Genomic DNA, 18,138 nt, shown 5'->3' with positions numbered 1-18,138 from the left:
AACATACAACCTATGGACTATTCATTCTGTTGGTAGTAGAGTTCTTTTTTAAGCTGAAAGTTGCCTCTTTGTGATTTATGCCCATCAGCCAAATTCTGCCCGGCAGAGATCAAGTATATAGACAGTCCCCAACTGTCTGATGGTTTGATAGATTTTTTTATTTTAACAGTGATGTGAAAGCAATATGCATTCAGTGGAAATCATTCTCTGAATTTTGATCTTTTCCTAGGCTAGTGGCAGGCAGTGCATACTCTCCCCTGATGCTGAGCACTGGCAGCAGCCACAGGGCTCATTCAGCCACATGATCATGGGTGTAAACAACCGATACAATGATTCTGTACCCACACAGTCATTGTTTTTCATGTTCAGTATGGTATTCAGTAAATTCCATGAGATATCCAGCACTTCATTATAAGATAGGCTTTGTACTAGATGATTTTGCCCAGCTGTAGGCTAATGTAAGTGTTCTGTGCACATTTAAGTTAGGCTCAGCCAAGTGATGATGTTTGGCTATATCAAATGGTTAGCTATATCAAATGCAGTTTTGACTTAGGATTTTTTTTTTTCCTGCAGTTTTTATTTATTTATTTTTGGCTGTGCTGGGTCTTCGTCGCTGTGTGGGCTTTTCTTTAGCTGCAGCAAGTGGGGGCTGCTCTCTAGTTCTGGTGCATGGGCTTCTCATTGCGGTAGCTTCTCTTATTGCGGAGCACAGGCTCTAGGTGTGAAGGCTACAATAGTTGCAACACATGAGCTCAGTAGTTGTGGCTCATGGGCTCCAGAGCAAGTAGCTGTGGTGCACAGGCTTAGCTGCTCTGTGGCAAGTGGGATCTTCCCAGATCAGCTATCGAACCCATGTCTCCTGCATTGGCAGATGGATTCTTTACCACTGAGCCACCAGGGAAGCCTTGGCTTAGGATATTTTTAACCTATGCTGGGTTTATCAGGATGTAACTGCGTCATAAAAATACCTGTATTCCCTCTTCTAGTTGTCAGGCTTGCTTATACTTAAGCTGTCTTCACCAGCCTAAAGAATTCTCTTTCCGTTACCTCATGCAATTAAATTTCCTAACTCCTTATCATTTTAGCATTCCCTTTGGACAGTTAAAGTATTTTTGCTTTGAAAATGTGGTGGTCATGTGTGTGTGTAGAGAGGTGAAGGAAGTACAGCAGAAACATGGGGAAGGCACCGTGATTACTATACCTTAGCTTTCCTTCACTATTTTTTCTAGATGTTAGGAGTACATTGGTGAGACACTGTTATATATGTACATGACTTTTACAGTCAGGTTCCCAAGTCAACATGTCTTTAGCAGATGTAAAAGAGAACAGGAAGACACAATTTCTACTGAAGCCATATAATACCTATAAGACAGAATTTGGCACTCACTTAGTACTTGAAATTTTACATAGTTTTCAGTACACCATGTCTACACTTGTATTCACATATATTATCTTCTTGTTTCCCAAACTTCCTACTGTTTTAGCTTACATCTTCATTTTTCCTCTCTGGGACTGTTGAAACAATCTATTTTACCCATTCTCTATATTCCTCTACCCCCTCTGTCTTCTAACTGTAGCTAGAATGATCTTTCTAAACTGCAGAGCTGTCTATGTCACTCTTCTGCTTAAAATCTATTAAAGCTTTTCTTTCTGCTTTTAAAAGGAAGTTCAAACTTTTTAGCAGGAGATAAAAGGGTTTTTATGATCTGCCCATTGCCTGTTTCACTTGTTTTACTTCCTGTCTTGGCCTTATAAGCACTCAGTGCTGAAACATCATTTAAAACTTGTAGACATCTACCTGAAATGCCTGTATCTTCTTTTTAACTGGACAACTTAATACTTGTCCCTCAAGGTAAGTGGTTAGCACTTCTGGAGAGCCTTCCTTGACTGGAATAAAAGTTACTCTTCTGTGCTCCTGTAGCATTCTGTTAATACTTCCTATTCAAACCTGTGTTGTCATTTTTTTTTAGCTTGTTTCTCTCCCCACTAATTAGATTCTGTTAGATTGTAAGATCTTTAAGAAGAGGAACTCTTACTCATCTCAGTTTCTTAAATGTCTGTGACAGAATAGATGTCAGTGAATGTTACTTGAATAAGTAAATGAAAGAATTAAGATATCATTAGATTAAGCTGTAGTGGGAACCATGCCTGGTTCATTTGTATATTTACAGGGCTTTGCTGAGCTTGATGTGAGGCCTGAAGTAGGTGCTTAGTATAGGATAACTGAATAGTATAGAGTTGCCCTGTGCCTTAGCTTATTAATATCCATATGGTGGTAGTGTAAACAGGAAAAAAGCTTTATTTATATACTTAAGAAGAACTTTTTGTTTGTGAAAGGACAGATTTCCCCCTACGATCTTGTTTTCTTTCTCTGTAAAATGAAAGAGTTGACAATCCAATCTCTTAAGGTTTTTTTCATTTCCAGCATCCTACTAGAAGGACCAGCTATAATTCCTGAATCTGGACCATATGAAGTACAATCTAGAATTGTACCATGACTTTTTTTTTTTAAGCTGCTCCATTACACTGTTGAGTCTCATTAAACCTAAGTTATAAAATGATCAAACCCTGTGCATGAAGTGTTGTTGTCACCCCTCCAAAGATTGCTGTTCCTTTGGTTTTCTAGAACTTCAGCATAAGACTTAAAGACATTCTAATGAAATTTTGTCCTATGAGATTTGGTATAGATTTTTGAGATTGCTTAAAAATTTTTTTTAGTACATTTTAAGTACTTTTTAATAATTATTTTATATTTTTGGCTGTGCTGGGTCTTTATTGCTACACATGGGCTTTCTCTAGTTGCGGTGAGCAGGTGCTACTCTTCACTGGGTTATATGGGCTTCTCACTGTGGTGGCTTTTTTGTTGCAGAGCACAGGCTGTAGGGCACATGTACTTCAGTGGTTGCAGCACGTGAGCTCAGTAGTTGCAGCTCGTGGGCTCTAGAGCACGGGCTCAGGAACCCTGAACTTGCGGTGAACAGGCTTGGTTGCTCTGTGGCATGCGGTATTTTCCCAAATGAGATATTGAACCCATGTCCCCTGCATTGGCAGGTGAATTCTTATCCACTCTACCCCCAGGGAAGTCCAAGATTGCTTTGAATTTTGATTCTTTCTTTATGACTAGGCTGTGCAGCATCCACTTGTATTTTTTTTTTTTTATAGTCAGAATTACTGAGTGATTTTTTTTTTTTCGTTTATTTTTATTAGTTGGAGGCTAATTACTTTACAATATTGTAATGGTTTTTGTCATGTCATACATTGACATGAATCAGCCATGGTCCACTTGTATTATCTAACATTTTATTAGGGGCTTCCCTGATGGCTCAGATGGTAAAAAAAATCTGCCTGCAATGCTGGAGACCCAGGTTCGATCCCTAGGTTGGGAAGATCTCCTGGAGAAGGAAATGGCAACCCACACCAGTGTTCTTGCCTGGAAAATTCCATGGACAGAGGAGCCTGGCAAGCTACAGTTCATGGGGCCACAAAGGGTCAGACATATAATAGATATGCAGATATTTAAACAAATGGTCAAATACCTAATATATCTTTGCTGAAATAACTAAAGCATTAGGTGTTGTAATCAAGATGTAGTCTTTCTCTTTTTCTTTCCTTAGTTATTTTTTTCTAGGTTGTGTATTGTGTGGGAAGACCAGTGAACTTGGAGTCAGAAGATCTGGGTTCTAAATCCTGGCTTTTGTGCTTATTACTACTATGTGATATTAGACAGTCACTTAATTCCTCTGGACTTCAGATCTCTAATTAGCATGAGAAGAAAAAAGACTGAAGTCTCCAGTGTTCTGCAATTCTGACAGCGCAATTATCTGGGCCACACGTGGATATAGTATGGAATTGTCATTGAGAACTTGTTGAGAGTCTGGGGTTAAACTGCCTGTATTTTCCTCCTGTCTCTGCCCTGCTGGCAGAGTGACAGTAATCTATATGGGCCTTTATTTCCTCGTTTGTTAAATGGGGTTTATAATACTTCATGGTTGCTTTGAGTTAGTTCTTAGAATATATTCTACATGTGGTAAGGACTGTATAATTGTTTGCTGTCATTATTTTTTTTTTTTGCTGTCATTATTATACTTAAAAAACCAAAAGATATCAGTGAAGACATTGCACTTTCATGTAGACTCCTGGGACAAAATATAAATGTTTGTTTTTACAGTTGGGAATTTAAAAATATGGTAGACGCCAATGTGGAAATGTATAAAAAGTTAGTGATATGTTATGAATCATTGTCACACACATTAGAAGGAAAGACTATGTCTGCTTTATTATCCTCAATAGTGGGTGATTTTCATGTTTTGGGAAATAAATGAATAGCTTCAGTTTTCTGTGCTAGTAAGAAAGCCAGTAGCTGTAAATTCTCAGATAACTTCTAGCCATGGAAATATTGGCTTGAATCTATCTCTTCCTTCCATTCAGCATTTTAATGAATCTGCAGGGAGCAGCCAGATTCACCTTTTCCTGCCTCTCACATCTGGTGAACTATGAAATGACTAAACATTGGGCTAAAAAGGAATGAGAATGACCTGGGTAATCACAGACTGGCTGATTTTCTCCGGTAATTAAGAGCTGACTGTCTCCGTCAGGGTCCTGTCTTTCCTGTCAGCAGTGGCTTCCGTTTTGAGGGTCAGAATCTCCTAGGATCCTAAAGGGAAGGCCTATCTCCTGGTGGCTAGACTGACTTTGTCCCCACAGCTTTCTCTTACTTTCCTCAGTCTCTAGTACCTTCAAGGGAAATAAGCTCTGCCTAGATCCTAGGGGAGTGAGAAAAAGGCAGGCTTTGGTTCACCTTCCCAAGAGAATTGTTGGGATTAAATGAAATGATATTTGTTTGAAGTTTTTAGCACATTGCATGTGAACTAACAGTTATAGTAGATGCTCAGTTAATTTTAGCTTGGATTATTGAGTGCCTTCTAAATGTGTTAGAGACTGGGATATGAAAACTAAAGACAGCCCCTGCACTGAAGGAATTTAAATCTTTTAAAGGAAAAGGTTACTAAATATGAATCAGGAAATCTTTGTTCCCCTTTTGTCTCTCTTCCCTATTTTTTATGCTTTTCTTTTCCTAGGACAAGGTAAATTCTAGGAGAACCCTTCCTCCAAGACTAAGAAGACTCTAATAAGAGGAACGAACTGAGCAGAATTGTCACAGGTGGTTGGGGTGACTAGGAGCTTAGTCAAGGTGGGATAAAGTCAGCTGTGAGTCCTGTTATTAGTAAGTAGTAACAGGATTATTGCTGTTGGCAGGTGAGAGGGATGCCCTGCAGAGGGTAAGGAAGCTGTCAGGGAACTGAGGCAGGTCACAGGGCTTGTTTATCCTGAGTGACCTGCTTGGTAAACTTGTTTACTTTTTATTTCCCACTTGCAGTTTCTCAGGCTAACTTCTGGAAACTTGCTTTTCTGGGTGCTGGCCCTCCCTCCCTGTCTTCAGGAACAGGATTGGAAGTAGCATTAGCCTGAAGAAGTTATATTTAGGGAGCTAGAGCACAGGGCCAGCGATTAGGCCCTTATCTGCAGTGGGGCCTTCTGAGTGGTGTGGGGACAGGATCAGAGCGTCTGTCCTGACAGCAACAGAGGCTCGGCTTTTTCTGCCTCCTGGTTGGGTCAGAATTGTGAAGAAGCAGCGATGGGCCGGGCCATCTGAATGAAAAAGCCCTTCATTGTATTCCTTCAACATTCCAGTGTCTGGCACAATTAGCCAAGACTCGGAAAACAAGTTGGACAAACAAGCAAGCAGCGTTCCTCTGAAGGATAAAGGCTTCCTGGCACGGCTGAGTCAAGTGCGTTGACTGCAGAGACAAATGGGAGGGTCTGGGAAGAGGTAGGGGACTTTGGGGTGACATTCCTGGATGGAGGAGGGGAAAGAACGGAGCGGCAAGACAACAGTACTTTTGACGCTGATGAGATCTGCTATACTAGGTCTACCTAGAGGCTGGCTGGGGCCAGGCTCACTCTGTAAAGTAGGTGGAATCACTGGGGAGAGACTTGACTCTGGGCAGCTGTAAGTTGGGACATGAAGGTCCCTTCAGAATCTAGGAATCGGTTGGCAGCGACCAGTGTATAGACTTGCTTTGTACTGCGGGAGAGTGGGAGAGACCATCGTTTTCAGTCGTTTAACACTGTATTTAGACATTTGGCCTGAGAAGAGTCAAGCCCTAGGGACAGGCTGGGCTCTGGGTACTGTGTGCTTCACTTGGCAGTAAGCCATTTTACCTCCCCAGCCCTCCTGCGACTGTCTCAGATTCATGGGTCATAAGCTTCTATTCTGAAAGAGGAGAGTAACTCAGAGACTGGCTTCTGCCTAACCAGGCTTACTTCAGTTACTAATGCGGCTGGACTTCTGCACTCGAAGTGCCCACCTCGCCTGCTGCCGTTGGTCTGCCAACACTGAGCTGGTGCCGCTTTTGAATAGGATGCCTTTTGCATGAAGACCTGGACCCAGTTTGGAAGTGCCCCAGGGAGGAGCTTCCTCTCTGACCTCAAGGGGAGGGAGGAGGTCAGTAGGAAGTGGTGGGTGGAGCCACTTCTCCGAACTTCTGCTGTCTCTCTTCACTGCACGGCCCTTTGGCTGCCTGTCTATGTTCACTTCGCAGCCTTTTTTAAGGAGCTGCAGGGGGTGCACAGGCCCCTAGCTGGAGGTTCTTTGGGACACCTTCCTTCTAGGCAGGGTCAGCAGACGCTGGCGACATGTGGCCCAGTTACCAAGATGCGCACGAGTTCAACACCCACCTGGTTGGCCGCATGTGCTGTATGGGTCAGTATGTGAAGTTTCTTTATTCCTTGCCTGGGCCTGAGGGTCCCAGATAGTCTTTACTCTCACTGACTCACAGGAACGCATGGACTCAGAAGCCTTGGAGGCATTTACAGCCTTTGAGCTTGTTAAAACGTGCAGTGGGAGAGACCATTGGTCCCCGACTTCCTGGGGAACTTCTTAAAGTTGTAGTGACTGGCAGTTAAGAGCCTAAGCTTTGGGTGTGGGACTTTTTTTTTTTATAGAGAGTGAATTCATGCTCACGCTTCTGTCTGAATCAGGAAACTACTTTTAAGTTATGTTCTGAAAGTCCAGGGCATATTTTTAGGAGAAGTTGGTTGGTTACAGAGTCTACCTCGGAGCAGACAGGATTGTGGGAAGAGGGGAGGGTGGAGTCATGGCCCAGGTTTTCCTCTTTGGAGCTGGTTGCTAATTCTCGTGCACTTACTTACTCTCTTGCTAGCTGTGAGGAGGGAAAAAGACTTGAAGGTGTTCTGGGGATGGGGACCTCGAGAAGATTTGGAGGCTAGGAAGAGTCTTGTTGCTTAGATCTCTTGATAAAGGAGAGGAGTTTGTTTAAATGATATTCTATGACCTTGAGCAAGTGGCCTAGCCTTTTTGGCCATAGGTTTTCTTGGCTTCCAAACTGTAGGGTGTACAGACTGGTGTTGGAGGCATCGTCATCAATTCCCAGTAAAATGGATAAGATAAGGAAAATATAGTGTGTGCTTTTCATAACTTACTTAAAGAACTGTTCTTTATTCTGAAATTGCCGTTTCTACATTTTTGATGTTAAAATGTCCATTATTTTATGAAAGAATTATTGTCAGGTGGTAGTTTGTGTTTAGATGACTTTCTTTAGGAAAATAAACAGTTGACAACTTTATGTTAGGTTTTCTGATTTATTTTGGAACATTTACGCATTTACTGTGAAATCTAAGTTTAGGAACTACTGGATTGATACTACTACTAATGTCTTTTGGTTTTGTACTCTTAGTCTCTAAAGCAAAACAAAACTGTGACCCAAATGAGCAAATTTTTCACTAAATTTGAGATTGCTGGTTGTTTGATCAAGAGGAGATCTCAGAAAGGGAGTAGAATCAGGGTTCTGATCCTGTCTCTTGACTGATAGACCAGTACTGCCAAATTTTTAAGTACTTTGTCAGAAACAAAGTTGGTACTATAATAATGGTTGCGGCACAAGGAGTAGCAGTTTTATTCAGTTATTGCCGTGGAGTCTAGCTTTTTATCTTTTGTATTACTGAGATTGCCTCTGAGATCTAGAGGAAAGGCTCTTGTACATCTGAAAATGCTTAGTGATATGAGGGCCTCTTTTCTGTAATCAACAGAAAAATATAAGGAAGACTAGAATCTTCATTGAAATTTTCAGGGCAAAAGCATTGTTTTCCCAGTTCATCCTCCTCCGTTTAATCCCTGGGCAGCATTGTGACGTAACAGTTAAGAAAATGGACTTTGGCCTTATTGTCTGCATGGGGCTCCTACTCTGCCACTTCACAGCTGTTTGAGAACTGGAAAGCTGCGTTCCTTTCTCTGCCTCAGCTTCCTCATTTACTAAAAGGAGATTAAAATAGGCCCTAACTCATACAGTCATTATGAAGAGTATATGTTAGGGCACCAAGCCGAGTGCAGGTGCCTCTGCTGATTTTGATATGGTTGGTTTACAGACTGGTACTGGGAAACCATTGACCTAGTCCAGACTTCTCACTTTATAGATGAAACTCGGGCTCACAGAGGGGAGATGAGTATCCTGTAAAGTAAACCATGGAGTGGCAGCTGGGAAATCCAAGTTATAGACCTGATTCTGCCCCTCTGTAACCTTATCTAAATTCTTAAACCTGGGCTTCAATTTATTCATCTTTAAGATGATTTTTTGAGGATTGTTAACCCTTGTATTTCTTCATTTATTTATTTATGGATGCGCTGGATCTTTGCTGCTGCGAATGGGCTTTCTCAAGTTGCAGTGAGCGGGGGCTACTCTCTAGTTGCGGTACTTGGGCTGCTCATTGTGGTGACTTGTCTTGTTGTGGAGCACAGGCTCTAAAGCATGCGGGCTTGGTTGCCCGTGGAATGTGGAATCTTTCTGAACCAGGGATCAAACCCACGTCCCCCGAATTGGTAGGTGGATTCCTAACCACTGGACCACCAAGGAAGTCCAAACCCTGTATCTCTTTGTAACTGTGAAGTATTTTATTTTTTCTGAGTGTGGTGTTCCATTAAAGACTTTAGAAGCTATTATGTTTTTCTTATTCTTCCCTTCTCCTTTTAAGCCTTTCCTTTCATCTCTGTGACTCTTCTTTTGCACCAGGCTTAGCCCTGGCTTGTTTCTTTACCTAACTTTTGCCTTTCTGCCTTGTTCTCTCTGATTACCAGTAGAGCGGAGAATTATCAGTAACAAAGTTCAGATTTTCCTAAGAAACAATATGAAAATTTTAATTTTGCCCTGAAGTCTCTAATTATCACTTCCCTAAATTCCCAAGTCTCAGTCCTCATTGAGACATTCTGAGTCTTCACCAACCTTTGGTGACCGATACCTTTCATGCATCCCCATTGTAGTTATAGTTTGCACCTCTCCTCTTCCCTTCATTATATAGGACTGTGTTGTGTTGCCTTCTAATAATTTCACAGTGGTGTTAGAGTTTGGTAGTTAAAAGTCCATGGAAGACTTGGATTTGAATTTCACTTCTACCATGTGACATCAGGCAAATTTTTATTAAGTGTCCTTGAACCTCAATTTGAACTATGAAATGAAAATAAATAATGTGTGCTTGATAGAATTTTTTTCCATTTATTTTTATTAGTTGGAGGCTAATTACTTTACAATATTGTAGTGGTTTTTGCCATACATTGACATGAATTAGCCATGGATTTACTGCTTGATAGAATTGTGAAGATTAAGTCAAATATTAAATGAGACAGGCCTTGCACAGTGCTTGACACAGAATAGACACAATAAATATCCAAGTCATTCTTACCTCCCAAAGTTGACTTGCATACTTCTAGGGAAAGGAATCATTATATAATGCTGGTGCCATTCTGTATTACTGCTAAGCACATTTTAATCGCTTGATCTTCATTTTAGCCCATTTTCTTTGAGTTTACGTTAAGTGGTGTGAAGTTTCCTCTGTCCAGATGTGGCAGGAAGAATTTAGAGAAGCTGTGACTGTGGAAAGGGCATCCAAATGGAGAGCTCTGCTCCCTGCTATAAAGTCTTTTAATTATCGTTTGAGAATATGTCTTAATCTGATCATAAAGTATCCATATAGATATGACGGCACATAGTGGGCTCTCACATAGTATATATTGTTAAATGAATGAGTATTCTCAAGTGCTTACTGTTGTCCTACATGTTGGCTATTTAAAGAAATTTTAAAACATAATTCTTGACTCCAAAGAGCTAAAGTTCAGATAGAGAAATGGAATTTGCATGTAAAGATGGCTAGCAGTAGATTTTATACGCTCAGTGCCAAGTAAATTAAATAAACACAGGCATCCAGAGGTGGCTGGGATAGCCAGAAAGGTTTAAAGGAAGAAGTGAGACTTCAGCCTCCTTGTAAGGAGGCTCTAAATTAGATAAACCAAAAAGAGGAGGGTAGATATTCCAGTAGGGGGAAATGGGTGAACAAAGGCAAGAATGTGCAAGGTATGTTTGTAAACTGAGATCAGAATGGTTGCAGTGGAGAGTCTAAAGATAAAGTTGGAAGAGTAGATAGATTGTAAATTCCTTCAGGTCAGTGACCTTGTCTTATCTTTATTTCTCCCAATCACCTAACACATAGTAAGTAAAAACTGGAATTGAATTTCAGAGGGGTATAATGGACAACAGAAACAAAAGACGTAGACTTGAGCCTCTGGTCTTCTGAGAGCACCTAAAGGATTTTAAATAGAGGAGTAATATGAGCAAAGTGGTGATTTAGGAAAACTTGAAATAGCCTAGCTGTTCTACGTGCTGCCGCCTCAGCTATCAACTGTTAGCATCAAATCTGTATCCTTAGTTCTGCGTGCTCTTCTGAACTCTAGATCTAAGCTTCCAACTGTCTGTAAGAAGGGTCTGCTGACACCTCATTGTGTTTCTTCTCTTTTGTTGTTGTTCAGTTAGTTGCTCAGTTGTGTCTGAATCTTTGTGACCCCATGGACTGCAGCACGCCAGGCCTGTCCTCCACCATCTTCTGGAGCTTGCTCAGACTCGTGTCCTTCGAGTCAGTGATGCCATCCTACCATCTTGTCCTCTGTCATCCCCTTTTCCTCCTGCCCTCAATCTTTCCCAGCAACAGCGTCTTTTCGAATGAGTCAGCTCTTTGCATCAGGTGGCCAAAGTATTGGAGCTTTAGTTTCAGCATCAGTCCTTCCAATGAATATTTAGGACTGATTTCCTTTAGGATTGACTGTCTAAGGGACTCTCAAGAGCAACACCACAGTTCAAAAGAATGATTCTTCGGTGTTCAGCTTTCTTTATGGTCCAACTCTCACATCCATACATGACTACTGGAAAAACCATACTTTTGACTATATGGACCTTTGTTGGCAAAGTAATGTCTCTGCTTTTTAATATGCTGTCTAGGTTTGTCATAGCTTTTCTTCCAAGGAGCAAGCGTCTCTTAATTTCATAGCTGCAGTCACCATCTGCAGTGATTTTGGAGCCCAAGAAAATAAACTGTCACTTTTTTCCATTGTTTGCCCATCTATTTGCCATGGAGTGATGGGACTGGATGCCATGATCTTAGTTTTTGAATGTTGAGTTTTAAGCCAGCTTTTTCACTCTCTTTCACCTTCATCAAGAGGCTCTTTAGTTCCTCTTTACTTCCTACCGTAAGGGTGATATCATCTGCATATCTGAGGTTATTGATATTTCTCCTGGCAATCTTGATTCCTACTTGTGCTTCATCCAGTCTGGTGTTTTTCATGATGTACTCTGCATATAAGTTAAATAAGCAGGGTGACAATATACAGCCTGAATGTACTCCTCTCCTAATTTGGAACCAGTCCGTTGTTGCATGTCCAGTTCTAACTGTTGCTTCTTGGTCTGCATACAGGTTTTGCCGGACGCAGGTAAGGTAGTCTGGTATTCTCATCTCTCTAAGAATTTTCAACAGTTACCCAACCCAATCTGTGCCTTCTGTTTTCCTTATCTCCAGGTACCACTCCTCCCAGTTGCTGTGACTAGACACTTTAGGATTATGTTCCACTCTCCCTTTCTTTAGCTAGTCAGTAGTTAAAGGCTGTGGTTTCTTCCTCTGCATTGTTGTGGGGATCTGCCTGCCTTTTCGTGTTCCCACTGCCTCAGCACTGTTCACGCTGTTGGCTCCTTTCTTGGTCTGTCTCACACAGTAGGCCTCTAGTTGCTTCTGCCTGTTAGTGTTTCTCTGCTGCAGTCTGGTCTTCAGTCCAGTGCCAGGCTAATCTTTCCAGAACACTCTGGTTCAGGAAATTTCAGTGGCATCCTTTATCTACTGAATTAAGTATTAACAGTGCTCCTTATTCCAGCTCTGGAGTGATGTGATCTCAGGTCACCTTATTAGTTTCCTTGGTATGTAGCCACACCATGCCCTCCAGCATATCCTGTGTACTCACTCATCTCCGAGTCACTGCTCATGCTTATTCTTTGGAATTCCTTAACCTCTGTTTGGGCTGCCAAAATCATACTTGTCATCCCAGGTTCACTTCAAATACCACGCCTCTCATGAACTCTTCTCCTACCTTTCTGTCAGAATTAATCAACTCTGTTTATCAGGATGATTTTGTGCAGCTTGTATCTGGTGTACTATTTGCTTGGTGTTATTGTTAATTATTTATTTGTTAATATATATTGGTCTTGGCCACTAGGTTGGACCTCATGTGGTCAGGGAGCAGACTGATCCCAGCTTTCTACATATTTATTTCCCTTTTTGTCGGCACACGTGTCTCAGTTTTAGATTTCCAGGTGGTTGGTGCTTCTTGGGCTTCTTGAACCACTAGAAATTTTTCTGTGGCCCTCGGGAAAATAAGCAGAGGCTTTTCTCTCATTTGCTTTTTTCATGATTCATGATGCACTGGGGCTATGTTGTGGGCTATGTTGAAACAGAACACAGAACTTCGTGCCTCAAATGCAGGCTTTTGTTTCTGACCACAGACCTATCCTCAAGTTGTTCTGAGTACAACAGGACAGATGGATAAGCAAACTATGATACCTTGTAATAAGCATAAGAGGGAGATTACCTCAACTCGTGTGTGTGAGGGATGGAGGAGGTGATAGCTGAGTTGAATGCCAAAGAATGAATAGTTGGGGAAGCAGAGCTGTCTTCCACACAGAGAGAACAGTAATTGCAAAGCCTGGAGGGTATAAGAGCACACGCCTCATTTGGGGACAGTTGTACATTCACAACAAAGGTCTGTCTCGTCAAGGCTATGGTTTTTCCAGTGGTCATGTTTGGATGTGAAAGTTAGACTATAAAGAAAGCTGAGCACTAAGAATTGATGCTTTTGAAGTGTTGTGTTGGAGAAGACTCTTTAGAGTCCCTTGGGCTGCAAGGAGATCCAACCAGTCCATCCTAAAGGAGATTAGTCCCGAGTGTTCATTGGAAGGACTGATGTTGAAGCTGAAACTCCAATACTTTGGCCACCTGATGTGAAGAGCTGACTCATTTGAAAAACCCTGTTGCTGGGAAAGATTGAGGGCAGGAGGAGAAGGGGACGACAGAGGATGAGATGGTTGGATGGCATCACCGACTCAATGGACATGAGTTTGAGTAAACTCCGGGAGTTGGTGATGGACAGGGAGGCCTGGCGTGCGGCAGTCCATGGGGTCGCAAAGAGCTGGACACGACTGAGCGACTGAACTGAACTGTACATTCACCAAAGCTGGAAATTAGAGCTTTTATGAAAGTTTGGACAGGGAAAAGTGGCTATATTATAAGAGGTCTTAGATCTCAAGCTAAAAAGTTTAAATGTTATCCTGAATGCAGGTTATCAGGCTTTAGAATCCAGTAGAGCTGGGTTCAGACTTACCTTGTGATCTTGGGCAAGCCTCTGTGGGCTTTATCTTTCCAGTAAAATAATGCCTTTCAGGGTTGTTGAAGGTTCCCTGGTGGCCCAGAGGTTAAAGCATCTATCTGCAATGCAGGAGACCCAGGTTTGATCCCTGGGTTGGGAAGATACCCTGGAGAAGGAAATGGCAACCCACTCCAGTATTCTCGCCTGGAGATTCATGGGCGGAGGAGCCTGGTGGGCTGCAGTCCATGGGGTCGCAGAGTTGGACACGGCCGAGCAACGTCACTTTCACTTTCACAGGGTTGTTGAGTACTGGGAACAATAAATGTAAGGTACTTGACATTTAAGTAGATTGTCCATAAATGTTAGCTGTTATAAGGATAAGGAGTCACTGAAGGATTTTAATGTGACAGTAAGAAGATCATTCTTGTGAAAAAGATTGCTGGCAGCCTTGAGGAGGAGCTGTCTTAGCCCGTTTGTTATTGGGTTACTAAGTCGTGCCCGACTCTTTCTACCCCTTGGACTGTATGGCCTGCCAGGCTCCTCTGTCCATGGGATTCTCCAGGTAAGAATACTGGAGTAGGTTGCCATTTCCTTCTCCAGGGGCTCTTCCTGATCCAGGGATCAAACAGATTTGGTACCGCTGAGCTACCTTTGGGCTGCTGTAACAAAACTCTAGACTCAGTGGCTGAAACAGCAGACATTGATTCCTCACTGTTCTGGAAGTGGGTCAGCCCGTGGTCGAGGCACCTACTGACTCGGTGTCTTGTAAGGACCTCTTCCTGGTTCCTAGACAGCTGCTGTCCTCTCACTGCACCTTCATGATGGAGAGGGTGCGAAAAACCTCTGGGGTCCCTTTTGTCGGACACTAATTCCATCTATGAGAGCTCCACCCTGATGACCTAGTCACTTCCCCAAGGCTTCACCTTCTAATTCTGTCACATCACATTGGGAATATGATCTCAGGGTATGAATTTTAGGAGGGCATAGACATTCAAACCACAACAGATGGATTACATATAGCAGGGAAACCTGTTAGAAGCAGGGAGAGAGATAAGAGTTCAGTTTTAGGCAAGTTGAGCTTGAAATGAGCATGAAAGTTTTAGGAGTCAGTTGGACATATGAGAATGGTATTTAGGATAAAGTACTGAGCTGAAGATAATGAATTTGGGAATTGTCAGTGTATAGGTTACAGTTGAAACTATGGGTAGAGCAAATCATTTTGGGAGAATGTAGAGAACAACTCTTATTTATTTTTTTTGGAAAGTCTATAGGTTTTTTGTTTTGTTTCGTTTTTTCATCCTATAATGTACACAACACCAGAAATTTTGCCTGCAATTTTAGGTGGCTTATGGTCCCACCCCCTCCAAACCCACTTATGGACCTTTAGGCCCGTGGATATCTTAAGAAGCTGTAATACGGAATGAAAAGGAAAGAGGGCTAAGGATGAGTAAACATTTAAGGGGTGAGCAAAAGAGGAGTAATCAAAGGGGAAGGATGGAAACCAGGGCAGAATGGAGTCTCAGATACAAGAGGGAGAGGGGGTTTAAAAGGTAAAAGAAAGGTCAGCATTGTCTTCTGGGTTGGCAGGTAGGTGACTGTGGGCAGAGCAGTTTCCATGAATTTGTGAGGCTGGAAGCCAGGTCATGTGGTGAAGCAGGGCGATGAGAAAGTAGAAATGGTGAGCATTGTCTTCACACTTGTTCGTGTAGCCGAGGGGAAAGGAGAGGAGTTGGTAAAGGTATACAGGCTAGGCAGGGATGGTTGGAATAAGCTTCTCAAGGAGAAGGGAAGATGTAGGATCCACATTTCAGGGGGACGGACTTGCCTAGGTAGCAAGGAGGGACTCTGCCAGTGACACTAAAATTAAGAAAGTTAGGGTAGGTATTGGTAGCTTGGTATCTTAATAAAGTTGGACTGGAGTATTAAACCTTTCTAATTGAGGAACCCTCGCATGACTAGTTGGTGCCTCGATAAGTTCAATCTAAGAATTTCCCAGGAGACTGTTGGGTTCTTCGTTGTCAGTTCATAGCCTTTGGTGGAGCTGAGTTTACAAGAAGCTTTTAAAAGTAAGGTCACCTTTGCTCTGATTGACTGTTATCTTCTCACATAAACATATCTTCTTAAACTTTTATCTCCAGTGTTAGGTAGAAAGATTTTTGCTGGGCCTGGAATTAAATGAAGGATTTATGTGTGGGGAATCAAACCTAAAACTTAGTAGAAAATTTTGAAGTCTGAGCTGTTTGGAGTGTTCTGAAGGTCTACGTAATCAAGTTGTTGTTTGACTTCCCTAATGAATTTCTGTGCTGAAATATTAAGATCTTAAATTCCAGGCACTGCGGTATTGGTGTCCTCTTATCCTAATGCTTAAGTCAGGAGATAATGTTCATGTAATTTATTGGTCTGCAACATAGTATCCTAAAAAAGGATCCTCCAGCTCTGGGGCAAGGTTGTTATATAAAACCTTTTTCTGTGGAACTTATAGCTCAGCTGTAAGCAGGCTAACTGGTCTTGGGAAGGACTTGTAATCATGTTGCTTTTAGAATTTATATTCAGAATAAGTACTTGGACCTCTTCACTCTGAAGTGAAAGTCAGGTTTCTAGCTATTCGAAGCATGACTGATGTGAGGCCATCCACTTTCCCTAGTGCCTTGTCCCCATGGGAGGACTTGGTAGGTGAACAGCATAACTGTGGATAGTAAAATTTAAAAGACTCAATTGTGTTAATAGCATGTTCATGTCTAAAAGATATGAGACAGTGGACAGGACTCTTACAGGTGACTTGATTTTGATATCATTCTGTGTGTTTCTTTAGCCAGTCTTCTAATCATCTGTTGGCCAATCAAGAAAGTTTATTTCTTGTAAGGGTCTAGGGAATTCCCTGGCGGTCTAGTCATTAGGGCTTGGCACTGGAAGTGCCACTGCTGGGGCCCAAGTCAGTGACGTAAGATCATGCAAACTGCGTGGTATAGCCAAAATGAAAAAAAAGACCCCAATCCAACATGCAAAAACTCCAGTATCCCAGTCAGTATCACCTGTTTGCAGGGACATGCAAACATAATGGAAAACAGTGTTAAAGCTGACTAAAAGTTCTGCATTTTCACCAATGCCAGGTCCACTCTGCCTTGCTCTACTGATTAGCTTTATAACCAATAATAGTCTGTCTCTAATATTACAGAGTTATCACTCTGAAGGCACAAGTTTTCTTTACAGAATTTCTTTTATTATAAAAGTAATACTTGTTTGCTGTAATAGGTTAAACACTACATAGATGGAAAAGAAAAAGTTAATAAATTTCCTTTTAAACTTGAGAATATTTTAAAGAGGTGGAATTCATGTGATTTCTTTTTAGTTCATGGCCTCGTATCCTTTAGACCTGGAGGTGTGATTAACACGATTGTGTCTTCTTTATTTTCTACCCATAGTTATTCTGTTCACCTCCCAAGCCTTCCCATGGGGATAGTGCACTAGGGAAACCAGATGGTTTCTCATCAGTCATGATTCCAGTAGCTAAAACGCTGACTCTCAATTCAGATAAGTGGAAGGATTTATTTTAGGTCTTATTATATAGAGCTTTAGATGTTAGTAGCTATGGTAGATGTAAAAAAAGTAAAGCATGATGTCTTTCCTCAGGGAATTAATGATCTCATTGATGAGTAACAATAAGTTTATTTGAAGTTTAGAATTTATATAATTATATAAGTACAGATTGAGTGACTAGCATAGTAAATACCATAAAAATTTGGAGAACAAAGAGACTATTGAGATGTGAGATTGTCAGGAAAGGCTGCCAGACTAATGTTTCTCAAACACCAATCTCACCATGTCATTCTCCTGTTTAAAATCTTTTAATATGTTCTCTTATCTTCCCTTACCAGTTTCTTGGTGATAAAGTTTGGACTCCTTAGCTTGTCATGAAAGGCCATGATTTGACTCATGTCATTCTATCCAGTTTTAAACGTCACTACCACCTAATACACATCCTGTCTTTCAGCCGCCGTTAATTCTGTGCAGTTGTCTGAACATGCGCTCCTTCATATCTCCGTTACTTTGCACCAGGTGGAACTTCTTGTAGCCTTGTACCTTCCCTTCTCTTTCTGACTAGCTTGTAACTCATTTTTTAAGGTTTAATAGAGTCACCCAGGGGAGAAGGCAATGGCACCCCACTCCAGTATTCTTGCCTGGAAAATCCCATGGACGGAGGAGCCTAGTGGGCTGCCGTCTATGGGGTCGCACAGAGCCGGACACGGCTGAAGCGACTTAGCAGCAGCAGCAGCAGCAGAGGCACCCATCTAGAAGCGCTCACCAGCCTCCTGCATGTCCCTGCTGTGCTCAGAGAGGCTTGACTCCTCCTCTCATGTTCTTGAGTGCTCTGTGCTCACCTCTGTTACAGC

General features: G+C 41.9%; 1 protein-coding gene across 14 annotated transcripts in view; it reads left to right on the top strand.

The window, feature by feature from the left end:
* The window catches only part of MACF1 (microtubule actin crosslinking factor 1), a 337,865-nt gene that overhangs the window by 108,129 nt on the left and 211,598 nt on the right, over window positions 1–18,138 (top strand). Inside the window, exon 1 of one of the 14 annotated variants that reach the window (XM_043461818.1) lies at window positions 6,585–6,763. The exons of the other annotated variants lie outside the window; for them this stretch is intronic. Coding sequence (XP_043317753.1) covers window positions 6,697–6,763 — 67 coding nt within the window. The 5' untranslated portion in view covers window positions 6,585–6,696. Of the gene's footprint in view, window positions 1–6,584; window positions 6,764–18,138 lie in introns of those variants that run through there. 14 annotated transcript variants of the gene reach the window in all.

This window comes from Cervus canadensis, chromosome 2, assembly GCF_019320065.1.
Source record: "Cervus canadensis isolate Bull #8, Minnesota chromosome 2, ASM1932006v1, whole genome shotgun sequence".
NCBI classification, from domain to species: domain Eukaryota; kingdom Metazoa; phylum Chordata; class Mammalia; order Artiodactyla; family Cervidae; genus Cervus; species Cervus canadensis.
The sequence above is the reverse complement of the archived record's forward strand: the minus strand, read 5'-3'. Positions and strand labels throughout refer to the sequence as shown.